This window comes from Artibeus jamaicensis, unplaced genomic scaffold, assembly GCF_021234435.1.
Source record: "Artibeus jamaicensis isolate MK-2021 breed Jamaican fruit bat unplaced genomic scaffold, CSHL_Jam_final contig_859, whole genome shotgun sequence".
NCBI lineage: Eukaryota > Metazoa > Chordata > Mammalia > Chiroptera > Phyllostomidae > Artibeus > Artibeus jamaicensis.
In genome coordinates this window covers 87,800-113,601 of record NW_026521989.1, presented here as the reverse complement: position 1 = coordinate 113,601, position 25,802 = coordinate 87,800, and the positions used below count along the sequence as shown (strand labels likewise).

The window sequence follows — 25,802 nt, the reverse complement described above, 5'->3', positions numbered from 1 at the left end:
ACACCCTGATCCGGACAGGGTGTCCCTGCTGTTCTCAGATGTGCTCCCAAGAGCCCAGTCCTGTGTTGGTGATCTCTGAGGGTTTTGAGAATGAAGGGAGTGTCCCTCGTGGAGCAGGCCCTCAGGGGCTTCGCTGCATTTCTGGGTCGAGCGCCTGCCTGCCTGAGACCCTGCCCTGAGGTTCGCTGCTGCTTTTCCAGGGCCGGGCAGAAACAAGGGGCCCTGGTGGTGAGGGCTGGGACCCCGCCATGCAGCAAAACCAGGTGCTGGGGGTGCTGTGCTGTCAGGCGCAGTCAGATGAGTGTGCTTCTGAAGGCTCCTGGGGTGCAGGAGAATTACGGGGCAGGGGGCGGGGAAGAGGTGAGTTTTCTTTCCTGTGCTCCAAGACCCTTTCCGTCGCCCACCTGCTTGCCAGCGGGCACTCAGGTCTCTCTCTGTCTTGCCCTGTCCCAGCCCAGCGCCTGCCTTGGCCAGGGGGAACTCTGCCCTGGCTGCTCCGCAGGCTGGGAATCGGCGGGCAGTTCTCCCCACCCTGCCGGTGCCTGGGGCGTGGGGGTCCCACCCCGCGCAGAAGGCTTCCACGGAGACGTTAACTTAGCCGGACGCGCACCTCGCTTCTCCACCACGATGTATTGGCTCTCCCGGCTTCCGTTCTGTTTCTTAACATGTCCCAACAGTTGTCTTTGGGAGAGACTCACACGAGTTTGCCCGAGAGCTAACTGCAGAAGAGCATGGTCATCAAAGGCCTAGGAAAAGAGTGTTCCACCCACAAGAGGAGCTGGGGTTTCTGGATTCAGCTGTCTGTGCCACGGCCAAAGGAATGCCAGCCTTCTCACAGAGGGCCCGGGCTTTCTGTTTGGCAAGCCCTGGGAGGCTGTCCCCTGGCCAAGGTGGTTCTGTGTCAGTGAGCAAAGAAACCCGGGCTTGTGGCTTTCTCCGGGCTCTGTGGAGTTTTTCTTGGACGCTGGGCACAGTGTAAACATTCGGCAGGATCATTTAAGGATTTGAGGGCTGAACAGACGTTTTATTCAGGTCTGTCTTCTTTCACTTTCAAGCCCCGTGGCCCGGTGAGAGGGCAGCTCTTGCAGCAGGAACTCCACAAGACATGTTCTCTGGAGCAAACACACCTTCCCCCCTGTAGGAAAGGACCGGGAAAGAGCTGGCTGCTGCATGCTGATGTGATTGTTCTTTTTTTATTTTAATGGGATGAAATTTACTTACTAACTTATTTATTATAGGGGGTGGGGATGAGAGGGAGATGGAGAGGGAGAGAAACATCAATAGGTTGCTTCTTGTACACGCCCCGACCCGGAACTGAACCTGCAGCCCAGGCAAGTGCCGGGACTGGGAATCAAACCAGCCACCTTTCGCTTTCTGGGACGACGCCCAGACGCCCAACCAGCTGAGTCACAGGGGTCACGGGTCTTTGGCCTTTTTAAAAAATGTGGCCAGTGCCTAACAAAGGGAGTAATACCCTGGAGGAATTGTTTCCCTGTTACCTTCCTGGAGCTGACGTTGGCATTCTCCTGCGGTAGATCCGGTTCTGTTCCACCGGGTGACTGTGAAATTGAAGCTTCTTTAGCTTCTTTTCCGGGAGAACGTAGCTGAGTAGAAGGACACTAGAGTTTTGTTTAAAAAAAACAAACAAAACAAAACAGTGATTGGACGAACCCTCTTTTAGGTTCAAACCAATCCGGTTGTTCTGGAAAGCCAGCATGTCCTGAAGTGCAAATCAAAAGTATCATTTTTGACCTGGGCTGTTTTTTGTTTTGTTTGTCTTTTTTTTTTTTAATCTCTGGCGTATTTAGTGGTAGGGACTGTTTAGCTGCCTCTGGTGGGTGGGGACGAGAGGGAAAGTTTCTCAGATTATCTTTCTTTTGGGCCGAGGGGACTGAGATGTTCAGATCAAAGGCGAAAGTGTGAAGGTCAACCTCAGCCCAGGCAGGGGAGGGTCTGAGAGGGTTAAAGTCAACATTTTTGCCGTAGAAGGGCAGGGACAAACTGTTAGTGTATCTTTTTGAGCTTTTGTTTTTATCGGCGTGGTTCTCGGGCAGTTTAAATAATCAGACAGTTCCTCGGCTTGTTGTCAGCGCACCGGCTCATTTCCTGTTCCCTGGAGACAGCCATTGAAACTTTGTAGCCGATTTCTGTTGGCATGCGCTCACCTTCTGCACTGCTGCTACTTTTGTTTGCTCTCTTTGGAAGTAACTAGTGACTTCCTGCTGTAGCAGACAGGGATTCAGCCGTCCCGCCCCCACACCTCCTTCCCACCAAACTAACTACTCGTGCCCCTTTCTTGGGTTCCCACCCTGCCTGTGAGCACTTACATCATCATTTTGGTTAGAAAAGGGTTTTTTTCTTTGTTTAAAGACTTTATTTTTAGAGAGAAGGGAAAGGAGGGAGAGGGAGAGAAACATCAAAGAGTGGCGGCCTCTCTCCCACCCCCTTACAGGGACCTGGCCCACAACCCAGGCTTGTGCCCTGACTGGGAATTGAACCCACGACCCTATGGGTCACAGGCCGGTGCTAAGTCGACTGAGCCACACCAGCCAGGGCCGGCCTTTCTGTTTCTTGACCCTTTGACCTAGCTCTCAGCTTTTCCATCTGATGTTTTCATTTCTCTGTATTTTTGTGCTTCTAGGGGACTTTTGTGCAACTTTATCTTCCAGGTTTTCCATTGGGTTTGAAATCTGTGCTCTTGGTTGTTTGCAATTTCCGAACTTTTTTGTTGCTTCTTGATACCAGACGGATCGTGTCCCGTGGTTCCTGTTTCCTGTGGTTGAGGTTATTTAGTTGTTGTGGTTGTTTTTAATGTTTTTCTGCGTGGATTCAAGTGCTGAGCTCTGCTGCGTGTTGTTGGCTCTGGCTTCTCTCTTCCCTGTTGGAGGCTGTCTCCAGTGTCCCGTGTCCTTGCTGCTGCAGGTCGTGAAGAGTGGGTGGTGCAGCTCTCTGGGCAGGGAGAGAGAGGGCCTCCCTGGAGGTCTTGGAGACCATAGCTTTGGGTGTTTTTTCCCCAATGCCCGTGCACTCATCCGCCATCATTTTCCTCTCCTGAAGATAAGTTTTTGGCATCAGCAGATCTGAAAGGTAAGGTGAGGTTTCAGGGACCTCTGCCAGTTTAGAGGAGCCCTCCTTTGTTCAGGCAGGTGAGAGGGGCCGGTCACCCGCCCCCTGCTCTGGCCACAGTGGTTCCGGTTTGGAGGGAAGGTGCTTGCTACTGGAAGAGGCAGTGCTGGTAGACGTGGTTGCATCTTGCCCTTTGTCCCTAAGCTTTTCTAATCCTTAATCCTTCAGGCTGTCACACGACAATCATTCCCATTTTGCTATGCTAACATGGGGATTAAATGAGGTCACGCGTAAAGCTTGCCCTAGTGAATGAAAGGTCTCCTCTGCCTTTCCCCCGCTTCCTTATAGAACCCTGCTTCATTAAGAATTTGGGAAACTAGAAATGATGTCATTGTATGGGACCACCAATATATATAAAGAATTTAGGCTGGGTTTTGTGTGGGAACATGTGAATACGTGTGCTAGAGATTGTTACTGATTGTGGCCATTTAGTACGCACTTGAAAGAAAGCATTTAATTAAAGTACATCTCTTGTCCAGCAATACATTCACTGTTCTATTTACTGCCCACTGGAATGATTCTTTCCTCCCCCCCCCTTTACTTTTTATAATCATGTTTTCCCTTTTTATAATGTTAGTGAAGAGTAGCACTTTCAGATGAATTCAGACCAGGTTAAATATTAGGAGGTGTCCCAGGCATAGAGTTGGACCCGCCCTGCGTGGAAGAGGTCTCTGCACTTGTCTTCCTTCTGGACACACTGTCGGACTACATTTCCCAGCGTCCCTAGCAGTTAGGTATGGCCATGTGACGGTTCTGGCCAATCAGGTGGACTTGGGAGTGAGGGTTGCCCCTAAGAGCCTGCCCTGCTCTGCTGGTGGTCTGGAAGAAAGATGGCTCTTGGACCGCCCCTGATCCTGGGTGCCTGAATGACAGCAGGGGGCTCCTCAGGACACGGGGGGGGGGCCCTCCTAGGAGTACCATTACCTGGGCAACAAATCAAATAAGCCTCCCTTGTGTTTGGGCCGTGACCCGGTTCTTGCCTTCTTTGCTCTAAGAGCGAGGTCTATTGCAACAAATGGGATCTGGAGGGAAATCCGTTTTGCTTCTGCGAATACACTTAGCTTCCAGAGACTGAATGTGCGGCGTTTAACGTGCCCGTGCCACCCAAACAGGGTGCAGTGCCTCGTGCCTTCGTGGGAGCAGCTACTCTGGGCTGGGAGTCCAGTCAGCGCCCCGCTGATTGCTCCCAAACGAGCCCCGAATGCCTGGAGTGTTGGCTTCCTTCCCCCTGAGCTGTTTCTCGCAGCTCCTAATGGGATGTTCACCGGCTTTAGCTCTGCCCCGCCCTGCAGAAGGGTTGCCTGGCAGCTACAGAGAGCTCCCCCACCCCGCCCCCGCCCGGCCAAGCGCCTTCACAGAGGGCGGGGGAGGCCGGGTGCCAGCTGCTGGGGTGATGTGGGGGCGGGACCTTCCTGGTCCCCTGCCCCTTCCTTCGCTGCCTGGGTTGGAGCGAGCGCAGGAGATGTTGTCCGGGAGGGTCACACGGTCAGTCCTCCTCCATGAAAAGGGCTGCCTGTCTCGGGTGAATGAGCTACTAATGTTTTCTGGCAGACTGTTGTCCTCCTTGGGGGCCAGCGCATGGGACGCATGAATTAGACCATCCAAGAAAGGGCGAGGAAGGTGGAGTTCGGGTTGGGGACCCCAGCGTTGGGGGCAGGGGAGTGGGGGAGGGTGCCCGGAGCCTGGGAGTGTAGCTTCCCTGGACATGAAGGTACTTCTTTGCCTGTGGCTTGAAGACCCTGCAGCTGAGGAAATTCTGCTCGTGACTGTTCGCCGGGCGGTTGTTTGTACGTTTGTAAGCACTGTGATGCTTATCTGGGCTAATCGTACACAGGCTAATTGTACACAGGCTAGTCAATTTGTATGCCTGGGGATCCTGTTTTTTCTTGTTGTAGAAACACTGAAACCATCTTGGAGAAAAGTGAAAATAAAGGAAAAGAGTGATCCAAACAATTGCATTATTTCTGGGAATGTAGCTATATTGATTTCCCCTCTCTCTGTAGAATTCTTTGCTTCACAGCATATATTAAACATAGATGTAATTATTAACTGCCTCAGGGTAATTTTCTCTTTTTTATTGATAGTAATTTGAGAAAGTGAGAGAGAGAAACATCGATTTGCTGTTCCCGCTGATTGATCCATTCATTGGTTGACTCTTGTTTGTGCCCTGACCAGGGATTGAACCCACCACCTTGGTGTATTGGGATGGTGCTCTAACCCACTGAGCTATGTAGCCAGGTTGAAGGTAAATTCTCCTAAGAATTACATGGCTGGCTCCAGGCAGTGTGGCTCAGTGGGTTGGGCGTTGTCCCCAAAACTGAAAGGTCCTGGGTTTGGTTCCAGGTCCGCACACCTGCCTGGGTGGTGTGCTCCGTCCCTGGTCAGGGCGCATGCGGAACGCAACCTGTCAGTGTTTCTCTCTCACACGCGTGTTCCTCTCCCTCCCTTCTCCTCTCTGAAATAAAAACGTTAAAAGAATGACTTTGCTGACCCTCTTTGCAATCAGCCAATCGCTTAAAGGAAGCTTAGTTTCCTAACTGCGGCTCGGAATTTACAAAAGGACATGCTTCGTATCGTTGAGTATTTTGCATTTTATCATTTAGCTTGTTCCAGGCAGGGCTATAAAAAACAAAACAACCCAGCTGCAACTTCTGGAAAACTGCATCCCTTACGTTGGTCAGGAATGTCAGTGTGTAAACAATGTGCGCTTCTGGTGGTCGGTGCGGCCGGCGTCTCGTTTCCCTTCATGAAGGCTCGCTGTGGGTTTTGAATAAAGCTTGCCCAGGAAGCATCTGGACTTGTGAAGATAGGCCTGTTGCAGCTCGAATCTGCTTGATCTGATGTGCCTTTGACCGCACAAATCTCACACAGCCGATGCCACCAGGGGGTACGGGGCTGGGGGTGGCGGCCGGTGGCCCTGTTTCCGGCTCCTTGCCCATGTCCAGGGGGTGGTGCTGTGGAGGGAAGCCTTCGGACCCTCCTAGCGGGGTGCCTGGTGGTGGAATTTTACCCACCGAGGGAAGTTCTTGTCTGCTGCTGACTGCGAGGGGCTGCTCCTGGGGTCCTGGGACAGGAATTGGGTTTGCTTTCCGAAATGGCCCCTGGTGGTGCTGTCCCCTGAAAACGGTGTGTCTGTCTCCTGGACAGGCATCGCTTTGCACATATGTCTTTCCACAGGCTCTTCATTCCTTTGCCATCCCCTGCAGTGTGGGTTTCTCGAGGGTGCTGCCTGCCGCCCTTATCTCTCCTCTCGGGTCTGTGGGGTCCCTCGAGCTCGCTGGACAGACTGAGTATACGCAGACTGATGTTGAGTCCCCGCGTGTCTTCCCGAGCCTCAGGCAGGCCCCTGCAAACTCGGAGGCATCCGGATGGTGCCCATTCACCCATCCGTCTGCCTCACCTTCTTTAGTTCCGCTGCACTGCCCCTCCTGTGCTCAGCTTTAGCCCCAGGTATGGCCTCGTCCTTAGGTCTCTGTCTCCCCGAGCTTTTGCAGTCAGCAGACCCCCAAGTGACAAGTGTCTGGTGTTCATTGCTTCTTTCTCTCTCCCGTGATGTCCTCCTGTCTGCGGGATTGCTTGTGAGCACAGCCACGGTGCTCTTGAACTTGCACCCCGCCTCCGCCTCTTCCTGTGTCTGATCCTGCCCTGGCTGCAACTCCGTGTCAGGGATCGTGGCCTCGGGGACGGCTCATCTGACGCTTCGGCCGGGTATTTGTGGCTCTCCATCGTTCTGCTCCTGTTTCTCGTCTTTGTCTCCCGTATCCTAGGCCCTGCCTCGATCCTTTAGGCTGCACTGTCCCTTTGCTGGCCACTTGGCCCGTGTGACTCCTGAGCGCTTGGAATGTGGCGTTTGTCCCAAGTGAGATGCGTGGCAAGTGGAAATACACACTGGACTCTAGACTTAGTCTGGAGAAAAGGCCGCTGCAAACTATCTCCTTAGTAATTCCTTCAGGTCGATTACCTGTGGGAATGATACTGTTTTGGCCCTTTTGGGGTTAAGTAAAGTTTTATGAAAATTAATTTCATGGGTTTCCTTTTTTAAAAGACTATTTTTTAAAAAGATTTTATTTATTTTTAGAGGGTGAGGGAGAAAGGGAGGTGCGCCCCCTACTGGGGACCTGGTCCACAACCCAGGCCTGTGCCCTGACTGGGAATGGAACCGGTGACCCTTTGGTTCCTAGGCCAGCACTCAATCCACTGAGCCACACCAGCCAGGGTTCACGGACTTCTTCTTGCTTTTTAAAATTCGGCTCCTATAGCCTTGGCTGGGTGGCTCAGTTGGTTGGAGTGTCGTCTCAGACACTGTCTTGTACACCCAAAGGTTGTGGGTTCGGTCCCCGGCAGGGGTGTGTGTGGTAGGCAAGTGGTTAGTGTTCTTCTCTCACATCTGTGATTCTCTCTGTGTCTCGCTCCCTTCCCGCCTCCATAAAATCAATTGTAAATATTAGAGAGAAAATGATGCCCTTCTGCCATAGCTGTGTGAACCAGCACATTTGCTAGGGGACATTTAGTATTTGCAGTGATAACAGGTGGAGAACGGGCTGTGTGACCCCCTGGATATGGGGTCCCAGCACAGACAAGCGGGTGGGGATGGATTGCAGACTGGGGGTTGCCAGGCCCAGGGGGGAGGGCAGAGGAGGGCTCTCCTAGTGGGCCCGGGTTTTTGGGGTGCTGACCGTGTTCCAGAACTACATAAGGGTCTGGTCCCACTACGCTGAGGGTTCTGAAAACTGCTGAGCTGGACCCTGGAGATGGTGTGTTGTAGGGATGTGAGGGACACCTCCTGCGGCTGGGACTTGATGACAGGAAGTGGGTCCAGGTGGTCAGCCTCGTTCGTGAATTGCAAAGACCTGGCCGAGGGGAGGCCGACCAGGAAGGCCCCCTCCCTTGCAGGTCACGGCCTCTGCGCAGTGCCTCCATGGCCCTCATGCAGGGCACAGGGACCCCCACCCCAGGCAGACGCCTGTGGGAAGAGTCAGTGCCTGGACTTCAGGGAGCGTCACCCCGGCAGCTGCAAGGCCCCCCGCGCTGGGGGAACCGCTTTCATGCAGGTGGGTGGGGTGGGCAGGAGGTGCTGGGGGGGATCTCTGCGGCAGCAGAAGAGCAGGTGGGTACAGGGGTGCAGAGGAATCGGGGAGCCTCAGGCTGCTGGTGGGGATGAAGTCAAGGGGCCTGGGTGGCCCCCCAGAGGCACAGGAGGTGCCCCCCCCCACGTGCACGTGGGGGGTGCTGCAGAAGGCACCTGAGCTAGGGGTGGGGCTGCAGGTGCTGCTGCCTCTCCCGTCCCACCCACCCCGTGGAGTTCAGGGCTGAGCAGGGATAGGGGCCCCAGCTGGGACAATGGGGGGGGCGCCTCCAAAAAGTTCTGTGGAGGGAACTGGCGCATCCAGGGCACCCCCGGATCTCCCTGTGTGTGCCCCGCTGCATTTGGTCGAGGGGCAGGTGCTAGTCTTGACCTGCCTGGTCAGGGCCTAGGGGAGCAGGTGTGTTGGGGTGGCTCCACTGGGTCCCGGTCCTTCCCCGCCATTCCTGACATACACTTGGCTTGTCTTGCTCCTACTCGTGTGTGTTCTGTGCTCTGTCCTACTGGCTCCTAAAGGAAGCAGTTCAAACAGGAGTCAGGTAAGGATGTCCCAGGCAAATGCAGGAGAGAGGCTGGCCGGGCTTCTCTGGAAGGGAAGATGAGAGAGAGTCTCTTTCCTTTTTTTGAAAGAAAGTAGCACTCAGCCTGCTCTTTCTGGTGGACAGATCGTGTCTCGATTATGCTTTCAGTAGGCGAAGAAGTGACCAGGTAGCTGCAGGCGCCCTGACGGGCATCGTGGAGAGGGCCACTGGGCTCAGTGCTGTCTGCTTTCAGGGGTTACAGAGCAGGTACGGAAGTGACCCTCGGCCTAAATAGAGAAGACGGTAATTTCAAGTTCAGACCAACTGGGAGGCAGAGTGAATAGTAAACAGTTTTGGGGCCCCCAGGTACAATAGCAGCATTGAAGGGCGGGCTTGGCCTTGTAATTCAGCCCCTAGCTGTATCCCAATATAAATGTATTAATCACCACGAAACTGTAACTCATCAAATGAGTCACCCAATTTTGTACAGATTCAGACCCATTCTGGTTCTGTGGCTCCTGCCAAATTGACTCCACTCTGGAATAAAAACCGGTTGTGTAATCAAATAGATCTTTTCCGTGTTCTCAAGAATTCCTTGTTATTAATCATCCTAAGATTGTATTTGAATTGTCCTCATAAGCAGTTACCTTTTATTTTTGTAGTCGTGCCTTTAATTCACGTGGAAGTGTATGACGTGGCTTAAAACTCCATTGGGCATGCGTTACTTTTCTCAGAAAGGGGGAGGGTTGTACAAAGGTGCTCTTGTTTATTGCTTTGTTTTGGTTTTGGTAGTAATCGTGAAGTCGTGTTTCAGATTTAAATGTAGAAGCAGCGTGTAGGTTTTAGGTGAAGGAGGTTAGTACTTTCTCAGTTTCCCCTCAAATGTTTTAAATTCAACTGTTTAATAAAATTATGATTTTTAAATTGAAAAATTTAAAATAGGTTTTACTTATTTTTAGACAGAGGGGAAGGGAGTGAGAAAAGGAGAGGAATGTCAATGTGTGGTTGGCTCTCGTGTGTCCCCTATTGGGGACCGGGCCAGCAACGCAGGCACGATGCCCTGACTAGGAATCGAACCCATGACCATTTGGTTAGCAGGCTGGAGCTCAATCCACTGAGCTACATCAGTGAGGGCTAATAAAATTTTTAAAAAGATTTTACTTATTTTTAGAGGGAGGGAAATGAAGGAGAAAAACATGTCCGAAAGATACACTGACTGCAGGCATGTACCCCGACCAGGGATTGAACCAGCGACCTTTGGGTTCGCAGGCTGGTGCTCAGTCCACTGAGCCACACAGCTCAACTGTTAAAACGTTAAAGGCTCATTGCTTTCTAGTAAGAAAGGCCATATAATTTGGCATACATATGTCAAGCTAGAAATCTTCCAGTGGTTCTCCAACCCCCTAGGACTAATGCATTTCTACACGGCGACCCCCTAGGAATAATGCATTTCGACATGGCGACCCCCTAGGAATAATGCATTTGGACAGCTTGCCTCACCCTCCACAGTCCCCGGCACTGCAGGGAAGGCTGTTGGGGGCGCTCTGGGTGTGGGCGTGCCCGCGTGCGATCGGTGCCCCGCTACGTGCCGCAGATCCCAGCACACACGCCTCCTGCCCTGGGAACTGTGCAGCGTCTGAGCTGGGTGGGGCCGCTTAGCGTGGCTGTGCTCCTTCAGTAGGAACCCCCTCTGTGGGTCAGCACTTGGGGAGGAGGTCAGGGCCGGGCATCCCCTTTACCTCCGCGAGTGGAGTCTGTCGTGTTCAGAGGTCACAGGGTCGCGGCGGGAAACTTCACTTATGGGTGAGTTCACTGTCCTGCCATAGAAGCTTGGGACAGATCATCCCTGAATGTCACACTGCGGAGTTTATGGAACAATAATGCCTGCTTGCAGTGGCTTAAAAGACTTACTGAGAATATTAAACTTTAAATTTTTTTTTCTTTGGGGGATTGTGGGTACACTGGGATGCTGAAGACACTGGGAGATTGATTATAGAGGGTTATTTTTGGTTTGATGGGATGCAGAAGAGAAGAGGATTGTAGAGGGGGATTGTGGGTAAAGCAGGCTGCAGCAGAGAGGGGGATTGTGGGTACAGAACTGTGCGGAAGGGGGGATTGTGGGTAGAATAGGTTAGGGAGGAGAATGTCGTTGTGGCCTATAGGATGCGGACGAAAGGATTGTGGGTCCTATAGGATGCGGAAGAGAAGGGGATTGTGGGTACAATAGGATGGGGAAGAGAGGAGGGTCTAATTGTACACTGTTATTTTTGGTATGATAGGATGAAGAAGAGAAAGGGATTGTAGAGGGGTATTGTGAGCACAATAGGCTGCAGCAGAGTCGGGGACTGTGGGTACAGTACTATGCAGAAGAGGGGTATTGAGGGTAGAATCGGATGCGGAAGAGAAGGGCATTGTGGGTAGACTAGGATGCGGAAGAGAAAGGAATTGTGGGTACAAGGGGGATGCAAAGGTGATAGGCTGATTGATTGAAGAGTGTTATTGGTGCAGTGGGATGCGGAAGAGAAAGAGGTGATTGTGGGTAGAGTAGAAATCAGTAGAGAAGTGATTGTGGGTAGGATAGGTTAGTGAATAGACAGGAGATTGTGGAAGAAAGCACGCATGGTCCTGACAGCGACTTGGTAGCGAAGGGACATTGTGGGAGAACATGTAGTGTGCTGTGGGAGGGACGGGTAACTGTGGATGGTAGGAAGGGTTGTAGGAGAGAGGAGCGCTGTGGTTCCCAGGAGAACAGTGGGAGAGAAGGGGAAAGTGGCCCATCAGTGGTACAAAAGGAGAGAAAGCATGTGGACTGTATGTTAGGCCCCTGTCATTGGCTGCCTTAATTGCCCTTGTGAACGCCCCCCCTCCCCCCAAAGAGACCACAGTTTTGTTGAGCAAGAAGTCCTTGCCTCATGAAGATATTTTTGTGCACACGATCCCACGACAGCATGACATTTCCATTTTCACTTTTTGGGCTCTCAGACAGTAGTGAGAACCGCTCAGTGTTCCATTCCTGTAAACTCGGAGGGGGATGAGAAAAGGAAGGGGCTGGCGTTTCAGAGTCACCTGCCTTGTCCCTTCTCCTCGTCCTGCCCATGAACATGCACTGGAGTTGTGCTCAGTGTTGGAGAATGTGGGGCTTAAGAACAATCTGTCCGGGTAGCCCTTACAAGGTGGAAGTTCCGGGACATTTATTTTTATTACTTTTTAAAATATACTTTACTGATTATGCTGTTATAGTTGTCCCATTTTTTCTCCCTTTTATTCCCTTTGAGTTGTACCTCCCATCCCACCAGTATCTCCCCCACTTCAGTTCATATCCATGGGTTGTGCATATTTGGCTTCTCCATTTCCCATACTATTCATTCTTATTCCCCCCCTGTCTATTTTGTACCTACCATTTATGCTTCTTAAGAGTTCCCTGTACCTTTTCCCCCATTCTCCCCTATCCCTGCTGATAACCGTCTGTGTGATCTCTAGTTCTGTGCCTGTTCTAGTTGTTTGCTTAGTTTGCTTTGGTTTTATGTTCTGTTGTTGATACTTGTGAACTTGTTGTCATTTTATTGTTCATAGTTTTTGGTTTTCTTCTTTCTCTTAGACAAGTCTCTATAACATTTCGTATAATGAGGGTTCGGTGATGATGACTCCTTTAACTTGACCTTATCTGAGAAGCACTTTATCGGCCCTTCCATTCTAAAGGAAAGCTTTGCTGGATAGAGCAATCTTGGATGTAGGTCCTTGCTTGGAATGAGTTGGAATACTTCTTTCCAGCCCCTTCTTGCCTGTAAGGGTTCTTTTGAGAAATCCACTGACAGTCTGATGGGAACTCCTTTGTAGGTGACTGTCCCCTTATCTCTTGCTTTTAAGAGCCTCTCCTTATCTTTAATCTTGGGTGATTATGATGTGCCTTGGTGTATTCCTTCTTGGGTCCAGCTTCTTTGGGATTCTCTGATCATCCTGGACTTCCCGGAAGTCTATTTCCTTTGCCAGATTAGGGAAGTTCTCCTTCATTATTTTTTCAAATAAGTTTTCAATGTCTTGCTTCTCCTCTTTCTGCCCCCCCCCTATGATTTGTATGTTGGAACATTTGAAGTTAACCTGGAAGTTCCTAAGCCTCTCTTCATTTTTTGATACCTTGTTTCATTGTGTTCTGGTTGAATGTTTATTTTTCTTCTTCTGGTCCAAATTGTTGATTTGAGTCCTGGTGTCCTTCCCTTCACTGTTGGTTCCCTTTATTTTACTTTGCATATCCTTTGCTTTTTCCTCTATCTTGCCACCGTACTCAACCATTTCTGTGAGCATCCTGATTGCCAGTGTTTTGAACTCTGCATCTGATAGGTTGGCTATCTCTTCGTCACTTAGTTGTCTTTTTGGAGCTTTGATTTGTTCTTTCATTTGGGCCATATTTTGTGGTCTCGGTGTACCTGTTACATTATAAGGGGTGGAGCCTTAAGTGTTCACCAGGGTCAGGTAATCCAGGTCACTGCCTTGAGGCAGTGTATGTGGGGGCGGGGCCAGAGAGGGAACAGTGCAGGTTGCTCAGCTTTCACTTGGCTTTCAATCACTTCCCCCACTTCCCACAAGCAAATTGGTTCCTTCTGGTGCTGATTCCCGGGTGGGTGGGTTTGTGTATGTTCTAGGACCCTGTGGATCTCTCCAATGAGCTCTTTGAGGCTGGGAGTTTATTCTCCTGCTGCTGCACCCCCCACGGGTTTTTACCGTCAGAGGTTTTGAGACTTTATTTCCCTGTGCTGGAACCCTGGGATGTGTTGCCTGTCTTACTCTCCAGTTGTTTCTCCTGGTTTATGCACATGCAAATGTGGGACCACCTGCTCCGCCAGCCGCTGCTTTGCCTGCCTGGGTTCTCCAGCTGCCGCCTTGCTGGGAGTCCTCTCTACCCTGGCTGCCCATCCTCCTCTCTCCGTTCCCCCTACTGGTCTGGATGAATGTTTCTTCTTTAACTCTTTGGTTGTCGGACTTCCATTCAGTTCGATTTCCTGGTAGTTCTGGTTATATTTCAATTTTAAATTTGTTGTTGTTTTTCTTTTGGTTGTGCGAGGAGGCAAAGTATATTTACCTAAGCCTCCATCTTGGCCGGAAGTCTGTTTATTTTTCATTAGACACCGCGTGCTCCAGCCACCTTTGTGGCCCTGTAGGCAGGGAGTGTGTGCTCCAGGGAGAAAAAGGAGGATCTAACTCTCGGTGCTCAGCCTCCCTGGCTGCACATGGCAGTCACCCTGAGACCTTGAAATGGGGTGGGCCCCTCAGGCTGCAGTCCCACCAGAACCCAGAACCGCCGCCTGCGGCTTAAGCTCTCAGGGCAGTCCACCTTGGCCTGCAGTTGTGCTGGTCCCTTAAGCACGAGCTTCCCCCACTAGCAACTCCAGGGCTTGGCATGGGGGCTACAGTTCCCCTGAGGTCAGCGTCCCCAACTCCTTGCCCAGTGTCTGACAGGTTTTACATACTCTGTGCATGTGACCTTGGTCAGACTCAGGGATGCCTTTCTTCATGTTCATTTGCACGTCGGGTTTTGCACGCAGTTCTGTCATCAAACCCATGCTGTCTGTGAGTAAACCTGGCCTTATGCATCATTGCTGACATTGGGCCACCCACACGGTTGAGTAATAGAAGGCTCCTGGAACGTCTGAAGTTCGTTTCAAATAACCGCTCCTGGGTAGGTCTCGTTACACTTTGTAAAATCTCCATTCTGAAAAGTAACTCCCCTTTAGCTGCTGTCGGTCATTTGAAAGCAGTGACAGAAGCAGCATTACTAGACGTGTGCTCGCTTCTCATAGGAGGAGCCAGATTTGGGAAGGGTCAACCAGAGGCACAGATGCTTCGAAATGGGACCTCCTGACTGAGTCTGGGGGCCTGTGTGCAGCTTGGAAACCGCAGTAACATTGGCCCCGAGAGACGTCCCTGTGGACTTTGGGTAGCTAGATGACCAGGAACGACTGTTTCCCCCTGTGCAGTGTGTTGAAACCCTGGTGCACATTTGAATCACTGCGGTGGACGGCGATGATGGACTTTGGAAGCTATTGCTGCTGAGATACATCCCAGCCCGGAGCTTGGGGGTGAGTCCAGGGCCCCCGAACTCCGCATCTCACCAAGAGATGCCAAAGATGCAGCCAAAGTGGAGAATCAGGGCTTCACGTTTTTGCCCTGACTTGTGTTCGGTTACAGACGGTCCCCAAGGGTTTGTGGCAAAGCTCAAGAAAAAACAAAATTTGGTTTACCTGGCCAGGGGGGGACCCTGGACAGACGTGTCCTGTGGGCTCCCGGATGCCACATTGGTTCCCTTGGGCTGGGAGCAGGGTCTGGCTTTGCCTGGGCTCTGGTGGCCACGGGGTCACAGGAGGGGAAGGGGGCAGTCTCTGCGCTGACGAGGCTGCAGTGGGGGATTTGGAAGTGGAGAGTTGGGGCGATGAGGTGTGTTCCCCGGGGCCCTGGGACCAGCTGTGGGCGGCAGGTGCAGCGGGTTCCAGCAGGGGTTCTCTGAGCTGGGTCTGTGAAACAGCATCTCTTGCCATGCGGAGTCTCGGGCCCCAGAACCGGGGGTGCAGCCCCTCTACAGCACCCTGACTGGGGGCTCCAGCTGGGGCCCCTCAGCTGTATCTTGTCTTCTCCTCCAGCCTGTTCTGTGGGCGTGCTGATGTTTCCCCTGCACGGCTGGGGGAATCATTATCGTTTCACACGTTCCAGCTGTCGGAAACGGAGGCTGGGGCTGATCTGGCGGACAGCAGAGCCCCGTACCAAGGTCGGCTCGATGCCCGTGGTTCTGCCGTGGCTCCCGGGTGTGGCGCTGCTCCTTTCACCAGCCCCTGCACCCCAAGTCCACCTTTACTGCGTCTACTCCCAGAGCTGACAGGAGCAGATGAACTGAGGAATGGGAGCATGTGGCCTGCACTTGGTGTGAGATGTTTAGCTTTGAAAAAATCGTTGATCTGGGCCTTTGGGACGTTGTGCATGGGGCAGAAAGGTTCCTTTCCCCTTCTACTTTGTGCACAGTGGCAGCGCTTGGGTGTGGAGTTAATCATTTCTTTATTTTTAAAATATTTATGTACTTCTAGATGGAGGAGAACAGTGGGAGGAACAGAGGGAGGGAAGCCATGGATGTGAGAGAGAAATATCGGTTGCCTCTCGCACACACTCCAGTGAGGGACCCAGCCAAACCAAAGCCCTCAGCCAGGTGCAGCGTAAAGACCCCAGAATACGGATGAGATTCCTTCCCTGCGCAGCACCTCCGTGTCTGAGGTTGGGAAAAGAACCCCGCACGGGGCGCTGTGAGTAGTGGGCCGCAGCGTTTGGCGGAACGCCACAGCGGTGCACTCGGGGGCTTGCATGTGGTATTTCCAGCAAACCTCGGCAGACTCCCCGCTTTCCAAACGTCCTAGCAGTGGGCGTGACTGGGGCAGGAGCCGAGGCCTGGGCCAGTGTGGTGGCAGTGACTGTGCCCAGTGGGACAAGTCGTTTGAGGGCTGCCGTGTGTGCAGACAGCCGGGGGCTGGCGGTGTGCCCCCTGCTTCCCTTTGAGGCCTCAGCCGACTGGAGCGCATTAAGTGTCCTTGGTAAAAGCTTGGGGGCCGGTCCTGGTACGAGACATTTTTCCTGCATGTGGAAAGTGATCAGAGCACCTTGGGGTCGAGAACTCCCTGTTGGCTGCAGGTGACTCATGAGTGAAAAGGTGTCCTGAGGGAGGCCAGGTAGAGAGAATGACTCAGCCTGGGAAAAGCGCACACTTGTCTGTTGCCACAGGGTTTACCTGACTGTGCTTGCGGGAACACTCGAGTGGGGGTGGGAAGCCAGGGTAGTCATTCTGCTGGTTCTGTTCAGGGCCAGAGAAGCAGAGCCGCAGACGTCACGTGATGATTCAGGGTCAGGTCCAGCTGGCAGACAGTCCAACCCCGTGTTCTGGAGGAAGACTGGTTAAAGGTTCCGGAAAGCCCGTCGGGTTACTGAGAAGGGGCAGCCGGCTAGGAAGTGGGTGCGGCCCGGGTGAAGGCTGCTCCCCTGCCAGCAGGTGTGGCCGGACATCATGCAGGTGGGTGTGTGGTGGAGCCAGGAGTCACTGGCTGCTTGTGGGACACCAAAGTGTGCACAGCGCAGTGGGGCCCTGCCCGTGACACCTGGCTGGCCGGCCGCTCCACCACGTGTTCTCTGGCGAAGGTCAACATGTCCAAAACAAGATGTGTCTGCTTTGTGTCGGGGCCCTAGTACAAATCCACGTCGTCCTGGGTCAAAGGGAAGGTGAGGACTTGTCTCTCCCGGTCCCCGAAGCCGCAGGGGGCCAAGCAGGAGGGTTTGCACGTGACCTTGCCCTTGCTGGCTGTCAGGAGGGGAGAGAGATTGGAGGAGGGAGCTGCCCGGGCTGCGGAGAGTGTTTCCCTGCTGCTGGTGAGCTGACTTTGCTGGTAGTTCTGGCGCAGGAAGAGGCAGGCGATCCGCGGCTGGCCTGTTTCCTAGGCAAGGACAGGCCTGAACAAAGCTGCGGCCTCCTGGGAGGCGTCCTGGCGGACCTTACCAGGTGGCACCGCCGGTCCCCATGGTGCAAGGCACGCACGTGTGCCCGCTTTCTCTCTGGCTTCTGCCTGGGCGTTCTGTTCCGTGCTGTCTCGTCCTTCTGGGATTCCCTTCCCGAAGATGCCTGCGAATGCTTCAAAGGAGCGGCTGGTGTCTGATTGGCAGCTGCCGGTTGTTCCCCAAATCTGTTCTGACTCGTCCAGCCTCCCTTGGGCCTCATCGTTGCACGCCTACACGACTGGAAGCAGTTTGGCAGCTCGGAGCACGAGTTAGCGCCTCGCGGAGCCCTGGGCAATGCCCACCGTGAAGGCATCCACGGCCCGCCCGTCCATCAGTGTGCCTGGCCGTCCCAGCTGACGACTGCAGACTCAGAGCTGTTTTGGTTGCACGAAACTCCAGGGTGCATCCACACCCTCGGCGGAGAAGGGGATGCCCGGACTCGCCCAGCTGAGAGGTCTCACCCTGGTTGGAGAGGGCGTGCCTGCGTCTCCCCGCCCCCGCCCACTTGGGTCTGCTGTCTCCTTCCTGTGGGCGTGACTTCTGAGCTCTGGGCCTGGTCCTTCCCTCCCTCCCGGCCTCTCAGATTCCCTGCTGTGCTCCAAGCAGGAGACGTCTTCTGCGTAAGGGGAGGTGTTGGGGTGTGGGTGGGGCCAGGGGAGCTGCTGACCATCCCGCCACGCATGGGGCTGCGGCTCCACGAACACCCAGTGTGTCAGCAGCCCTGTGTCCAGGCCCCATCCCTTGCTCCAGACCACCACCTACGCTGCAAACCAAAGGGTCACCAGTTCGATTCCCAGTCAGGGGCACATGCTTGGGTTGCAGGCCAGGTGCCCAGTAGGGGCCGTGCACCGGGCAGCCACACATTGATGTTTTTTTCCCTCCCTTCCTGGCTCTCTAAAAATAAGTGAATAAAGTATCTGATGGTGGTCACCAGTGAGCCTGGGCACCCCATCCCCCGCCCGCCCTCCTGCCCACACCTCCTCCTCTTCCTCCACCTTACCTTTGTACAAACCTCCTCTTCGATATTCGCTCCCATTCATTTCCCCTGCCTGGGAGGTCTCCTTTCTTAAAGGGACCCCCACCTCTTTCTTCATGTGTCACCCACACACGTGGGGACACTGTCATGTGAGGGAGAAAACACTGAAGGCCAAAGATACGAAGGACCCTCCCCAAGGTCACGGAGAGGGTTTCAGGCAGGATAATGTTGAACGGCCCTAAGGATGCCTGGACGAAGGTCTGTTTAGGGCTCTGTCCTGTAAAAACGGTTTATGGGAATGGCACAAAATTAGACGGTTCTTTTGAACAGGCCTAAAAATTAGTCATCCTAGCGCCAGCTTCCGGGGATGCAGGTAACATAAGTGCAGGCTTGTTACCTTATTATCTCTCTACTGCGGAGCGTTTTTTCCAGCTGCAAGTCTGTGGACTGGGCAGGTGAAATTACAGGGATGACTTTAAGACTATCCCTATAGTCTTCAAGTTTCTCTCTCGGGAGGAACCGGTGCCCGGCAGCCTCCCAGAGAGCGCGGTGTACGTGGGGTTCGGCCCGGGGCTCGTGCAGCCGATGGGTGTGGACCCAGGAGGCTGCCATTGCATCCTCCCACAGAGGGGCTTCGCTGCGCTGATGTCCTCCGTGGTCCGCCGGCCACCCCTGCCTTCTTCTGCCCCTGGCAGCCGCTGACCTGTAGACTGTCTGCATGGATTTGCCCTTTCCAGAACCGTCTACAACGGCCGTCAGAGAGCGTGTAGCCTTTTCAGACTGGCTTTGCTCACTTACAAACGTGCATGAAAGTCTCTCCACGTCTCTCACGGCTTTGTCATGCATTTCTTTTCTTTCTTTTTTTAGATTTTAGCAAGGGACAGTTTTTATTACAGTAAGAGGTGTGAAATACAATGAACTCTTTTAACCATTTGTAAGTATATAATTTAGGGGCGTGTTTCTTTTCAGCTCTGAAAACACCTGATTTTCAGATTTCTTGTGGAGCAGAAAATTGTTCCTATGTACAGAATGAAATTTCGATAGTTTAAGAGTGAGGGAAGTGATGGTTGTTACCCCCCTTCCCCCATTTACCCACCTCCTAGCTAACCAGCAGCTTGTCTCCTGTGGGCATTGGTCCCCGCCGTGTGCCCAGGAATATCGTCACCTAACTAAAAGGGTCAGCTGTCCCCTCTGTCCCCCCCCCCCCCGGTTTGTCCCCTTGTTCCCAGGAGCCGATCTGTGTGCCTGCTCTTATCTGTGCGTCCAGCCCCTGGGGGGGGGGCCCTTCCCTTCCTGCTCAGTCCACCTGTCTGGGTTCTCAGTGCCCTTGGCGCCATCTTCGCTTCCTGCCTTTGCATTTTGTAGATTCAGGTGTCGTTCAGCGCTGTGCAGTCACTCCACACGGTGGCCTCTGCTGCTGTGAAATCTGCCTTTACCTCTCCACAAGGAAAGGCAGGCATTCAGGGTGCGGCTGGAAATGCCCTCTGTCCGGGAGGCAAGGGGGAGCAAGGTCAAGGGCTGCAGGTCAAGTTCGGTGGGAAGGGTGCTGCTGGGTGGAGAAATCCCCAGTGACTGCGGGGTGGGCAAGGGAGAAAGAAGGTCAGGGGGCAGGTGTGGGTGGGTGGATGGGGCCAGGTAACGCAGACAGCGAAGCCCTGGAAGGAGAAGAATCACGGCGGCACACCCTTGGGTGAGACAGCAGCCCCAAGGAGCCTCTTTTCTGTGTTTTGGCCAGAGGCTCTCTACCCTGCCTTCCCGTGACTCCTCCTGCAAATTCGCAGGTGGTGTGGGCGGTTCCCTGAAACCGCCCGGAGCCCCTGGGAGAGAGGCTGAGACCAGCACGGGCAGGAGGCCTGGGTGCTGAGTGTGGTGCCCGCTTTCTCGTTACAGGTGAGCAGAACCGGGCTCCACACAGACGCACCCCAGGCAGCTGGTTGCTCCTGGGCAGGGAGGGGGTTTGCGAGGGGCACCGTCTGGCCTGGCTGCTGGCTGGCACCCCAGGTGGCTGCCCCAGGACATGTTCTCGAGTTTCACCAGCGGCCTCAGCGGGAGGTGGCGGTGGGAGGGGCCCTGCCAGGGGGTCCTGCTGGGCCAGCCAAGGTCATCTCTGTTTGTCCTCAATGTCCCCGGCGGTGGCTTTCACCCTGCTGACCCTGGAAACGGCTCACGGACTGGGGAAAAGCACCGGTACCCGTGTTGACTGTAAATACAGTGGCCTGATGTTTTCACTCCAAAATGGGGGGAGTCAGGACATTGGACTCAGAACGCCACTCCTCTTCCCTTCTGGACAGGCGACCTCCCGTCAAACCTGTCCCTCAGGCTGGCGGAGGCTTGAGGACCAGCGGTGCGGTGCGTGGTAGGATCCGGGGGGCAGGGAGGCCTCGAGAAGGAGCCCAGGATGGAGGCGTCGTCTCTGCTGAGTAGACTCGGGGAGTGGGTCTGTCTGTCTGCGCCCTTCCTCATCTCCCTGGCTGCCTCCACCTTCCTGCCCCTTCCCCGCCCCGTCCCCGCCCCGTCCCCGCCCCTCTGGTTTTCTTCCTCCCACTCCTGGGCACCGTTCTGTCATTCCTCTCCTTTTTTCTGGACAGGGAACTCAGCTGAAATGATGCAACCCCCGTCCGCCTCCCTTGGCTCATCTGTAAAAGGGGAACCTTGCCTTGCTACCTTGTCTACTCTTCGGCTGGCCTGTGTCTTTGTTTCTTTTCTCTCTCCCTCCCCATCCTCTGGCCCCTCCCTTGTCCATCACAGTTCCAGGCAGGTGTAGGATTTCCAGTCTGGAATGTTCACCAAGTTGGGGGAACAGTCCGCACTGCTGGTGAGGGACAGTCCCCTCAGTCCATGATGGCTTGTCGTCCCTCGGATGAAGGACATCACATTCTCCTTTTAAAAAATTGATGCAATCGATTCATTGTTGCACGTGTTGACGTGTTCACTGGTTGCTGCTTGTATGTGCCCTGACTAGGGATCGAACCCGCAACCTTGGTATATCAGGACGACGCTCTAACTGGCCGAGCTACCCGGCCAGGGCTGACATCAAACCCGTTTTGAAAAACTCACCCAGCCTGCGTGCACAATGTAGCGACTCTTATTCAGAGTTGTGTACCCCTCGCTGCCCTGCTGGGCCGGTCCCTCCTCCTGTGGGCGCCCCGGGAGGGGGCCGGGCTCTGGGGCCCGGGGAAGGCAGGTTGCTCCAGGCTTTATCGGTGCCCCCACGTGTGGGCCGGCATGGTGCGTTTTTGTTTTTATAAACTATCATAGGATTGCTAGAAAAACCTAATAAGCCAAATATTTGAAAAATGTGTTTCATGTCGGCTGTCGGCCTGACCTCGGGAAGGACCTAGATTCTTGCAGCGTGGAGAAAAGTGCCCGGCTTCGTCAAAGCTGACAGCCGGGCCGGAGGGTCTGCGCCTCTGAATGAAGGGGAGGCCTGTTCTCCGCCTGGGTTCCCTGAAGATGAATGCAGGGCCGGGCCGGGTGGGGGTGCAGGTCCCGTCTGGCCCTCCTGCCAGGGTGGAATGTGCAGCCAGTGAAGGAAACACTGTTTTGACAGAGGCGGGTGCCAGGGGTCTGTCCCCTTGGGTCGCGCCCTGCACGGGGTTTCTCGACAGTGTGGCCCTGTGTTCTTTGTGGGGTCGGGGGGCAGCTGTCTGCCCCCCTCTGCCCCTCGGGCTCCAGCCCCTCCAGCTCCAGCCCCTCCTTCATGGGGTCACAGTGTGGCCGGGCTCCCAAGTCTTCTGTGGCCTGGTGGGAACCCTCCTGTGGGGCTCTGTGCTCTCGGTCCTCCGAGCCTAGCCAGGGTGGGTTGTGACGGCTGCCCCCACATCCTGGACCGGGCCACTGGCCGACAGGGGAGCAGCCGGTCAGTGGGAGACCTGAGTCGGTGGCCCTGGCCACTTCCTTAGGTAGCAGGAGCGCTAACTACAGTCAGGACATATGTATGGAGCCAGCCAGGGCTGGGGTTGCCGAGCCCCAGAACCACTGAAAACCACTTCTGAAATGCCTGCTGCTGGGCTATTTTATTATGTACATACCCCACCGAAGACCAAGTCTTGTCTGCTGCGGAAAGGGAAGGGGTCACAGGGCTTGCACGGAACTCTCTGGACTAGGGGGCAGCTCATCACAGTGAACCCTTCGTGTTTCTTCTGAAAAATGCACAGCAGGTCCAAATCTCAGTCTTCCAGAGGTAAGCCGAGAGGGAGGAAAGCAAGCTGTCGCAGGAGAGAGTTGTGAGACCCCGGCTTCACGCCTCGGTTGTTCCGGAGACGCGTCCACTCGGTGGGCAAGGAGGGCCTGGCGGGCTTTGTCAGAGCCACCGAGAAAGGGCCGTGGTCCTGCTTCCCTGGGGGGGACATCGGAAACCCGCAGGCTTGCAAGCAGGGAGTCACTTTCTTGACTGAAATTTCAGCAGGGGGCCCTGTGTGTGGAGAGCACCGTCCCCAAGGAGTGTCAGGTGACCCCAATATTAATTATTTCAACCACTTCCTCCTGGGTGTGCGTCGTTCTGTGCCAGCCCTTGCGCGCCCTGGTGGGGCCGGGAGAGGTTGGGTTTCTATAGCGACCAGGTGGCTTGTAGTGGGCGGGCTGGGGGGGCAGGCTTGCTGCCGTCACCTCTGGTTTGAGTGCAGTGTACCGTAGGGCGTGGTCACCTTCTGTCGTCACCTGTGTTTGTCCAGAATCTGGCCAGAGAGGAAAGCCTGTTTGTAATCCGGCTTCTCCAGAGGGTTGTGTTTCCCCATCCCCCTAACCCTCCGGCAGGCAGGCAAGCAAGCAGGCTCGGGAGAGGGAGTCTTTGCAAACCACAAGTGAAACTCCTGGCCGCCTTGTGACCTAGGGGCTTGGGAACAGCCACCAGGCCTGGGAAAAGTCCCCCGGGAGGCCACGCCCTCGGTCCCTATCAGAAATGCCGGAGGAAGGTATGCAAGCAAACCAGCGCTTCCACCTCAGGGTGAGAACCGGCCGCCTCTTTTTCCCTAGCTGGTAAGTGAAAGCAGGTTGAGAGTTCTGTGAACGGATGCAGACCGTGGACTAATTCCGTGGCAATTACAGCTGCTATTTGTGAGGAGTTTACGTGAGGAAAAGCGCTTATACTTCAACGTTGTGTGGGCAGCGTTGAGGAAAAGGCAGAAGGGAAGGGCGGGCTTTCCCTTCCCCTTCTCTGTCTTTTTGTATAATTTAAAAGTGTCCCGTACCGAAGGCGTGTAAGAAAGCACAGGAATGTTGGGCCCAGCTTGCTTGGCAAAATACCTGGCCTTTCCAAGTAGCGTTTCATGGAGACTGAAAGGTTGCTCTCTCTTTTAACAGTTTTTCGGGTCCCGCCCTGGCCGAGTAAGTAGCTCAGTTGGTTAGAGGGTCGTCCTGATGTGCCAAGGTTGCAGGTTCGATCCTTGGTCAGGGCTCCTGCAGGAATCCACCCATGAACGCGTCAGTACGGGAACAACAAATCAATGTGTCTGTCTCTCAATTTTTCCTTCCTCTCTCTCTCTCCAAAATGATAGAATAAAAATTTTAATTTCTTCAGGTCCTTCATGGCACTGAATAGGGTAAAATAACATGGATGCAAAGGTTCTTGCAATGCACAAAATGTATAAATCATTGTACACACCTCGTGGTATGTTTACCAACCCCGTTCCGTCATAGCTGGTAAAACGCTGGGCCACCTTGAATTCTTAAGAAGAGGACGAGGAGACGTCAGGGCAGAAAGTGGGCGCGGTGGAAGAACAAGGGCCGTTTATCGTTTTGCTCTGCTGTGTGCCACACACAGGTGCTCACGGCCTCGTCCCTCACCTGAGGGCTCAGGTAGCCTTTTTGTTGCCCAAGGTCACGCCGCTCAGTGTGTTGCAGGAAGGGTTGAGGCGGGCGGTGCTGGGCGCCGTTGGGCAGTTGTTCAGAATGAGCTGTGCACAGCACGGTCACGGGTGTTTCCTGTATGTGGCCACGGAGCCGGGGCTTCCGTGTGGGAGTACACTCCAGTCCTGCACGGGGGGCGTGTGTCTTCTGGCAACCCCATGAACAGGCGCTCTGTGCTGTGCACGGGTCTGGTCAATGACTTCCTGCCCTTCCTTCCTTTCAGTTTTGTAGACTGAGGGAATGTGGACCCTTTCCCCCGAAACCTGCTGCTCTGTGGAGGATGGACGCACCGTTGCTTACAGGCATTGGTGGACGTCCAGGCGGGGCGTGGAGAGCTTTCTCTGAAATGTTCTCCTGTTTTTCCTTTGAAGCCTCCACCGTGCTGGGAGCTCAGGAGAGAGTTTCCACCGCCAGGCATGGGGTGGCTGTGTGTCTCTTCGCCCTAAATATAGAGATGGCTGGGGGGAGGGGGAAGCTTCTAGAGTCAGGTGGCTGAGAGTCCAGGGGCTGGACCACACCACGCCATCAGTGCTCCTGGGTTCCCTGCCATGTTTTCTGCCTTTGTCTCCCAGCTCCAGCTCCCCCCCCCAACAACTTCTACCCCACACTGGCTTCGGCCTTGGGGAAGGAAGGAAGGTTCTGCACCCTGCACTTTCCCTGTTGCCTGAGGGGGACCAGGTGCATCCGGCTTGGAGTTCTCCCGATGTCCTAGCCTCCGCCTGCCCTGCCCTGCCCAGGCGGTGGCAGCCTCTCAGGGGTGTCCCATCTTTTCCATGTCCTCTGCCACCTGGCCCGTCTTCCGGAGGCCTTGGCCTCCTGTCTGCCCTGGCCCTTCTCACTCTGGCAGGGGGTGGGAGCATGTTCACCTGAGTCCCCGGCTCCACATACAGGGACGGCCTCACCTCCACAGCCCATGGAGTCTTAAAAATAACCGCGGGCAAAGGGGACCACTTGCCCGCCTCCACCCAGCCTGTGTGGGCTGGCTGTGTTGCCTGTGGACCTACTAAGTACCCCGGTGAGCTCCTCAGTGGCAGGAACCCCTGGATTCTCTGCCACCCCATTTTCTTCCGTGTGTTGCCCCCTGGACTTCAGCGCCCTGCACCTCACCCCTTCTTCCATGCCACCCCTGAAATCCACTTTCCCTGACCTTTATTGGGTCAGGCTGTTGATTTCTGGGTACTAGCGGCTGCTGCTGCCTCCGACGGGTTCACTGGCCCCTGCATTCCCTGGGCTGTGTGCACCCCTGAGTTGGCCTCGTTGGTACAGTGGGGACCCCCGGGTCTTGCCAGTGGTTTGAGTTTGGAGGTCCGACGTGTTTTTGTTCCGGCTGAGAGATGAGCCGGGAGCTCTGGGGGGGTGGCTCTGTGGGACTGGGCTGGGGCGAAGGCACCAGGGTGGGCCCGTGGGAGCACAAGGACCCACGTCAGTTTGCATGGACCCCTTTAAGTCAGGTAACATTTCCTGTTTCTGTGGCCTGGTGGGGTGTTTGCAGTGGGGGCTCACAGAGCCCTATTTTTCTCACCGGGGGCAGTCTCGGGAAGGGCAGGGCTCCCCACCCTGCAGCAGGGGACCCCGGGGTGCTGATGGGAAACAGGGAACAGCTTGTACACCCCCTTCCTGGCCCAGGCCAGGTTTTCCGACTCCTCCTGCCGTCACTGGCCTTATCATTCTTGCACACGCATGGCAGCCTTTCGGGGCTCCGGTCTGGGGGCCACTGAAGGAGCGAAGG

General features: G+C 54.5%; 1 protein-coding gene across 4 annotated transcripts in view; it reads left to right on the top strand.

Annotated features, from left to right (window-relative positions):
- The window catches only part of SHROOM2 (shroom family member 2), a 96,075-nt gene that overhangs the window by 6,389 nt on the left and 63,884 nt on the right, over nt 1–25,802 (top strand). Inside the window, exon 1 of one of the 4 annotated variants that reach the window (XM_053673423.1) lies at nt 20,237–20,575. The exons of the other annotated variants lie outside the window; for them this stretch is intronic. Within the exon in view, the coding sequence (XP_053529398.1) occupies nt 20,462–20,575 (114 nt within the window). The 5' untranslated portion in view covers nt 20,237–20,461. Of the gene's footprint in view, nt 1–20,236; nt 20,576–25,802 lie in introns of those variants that run through there. 4 annotated transcript variants of the gene reach the window in all.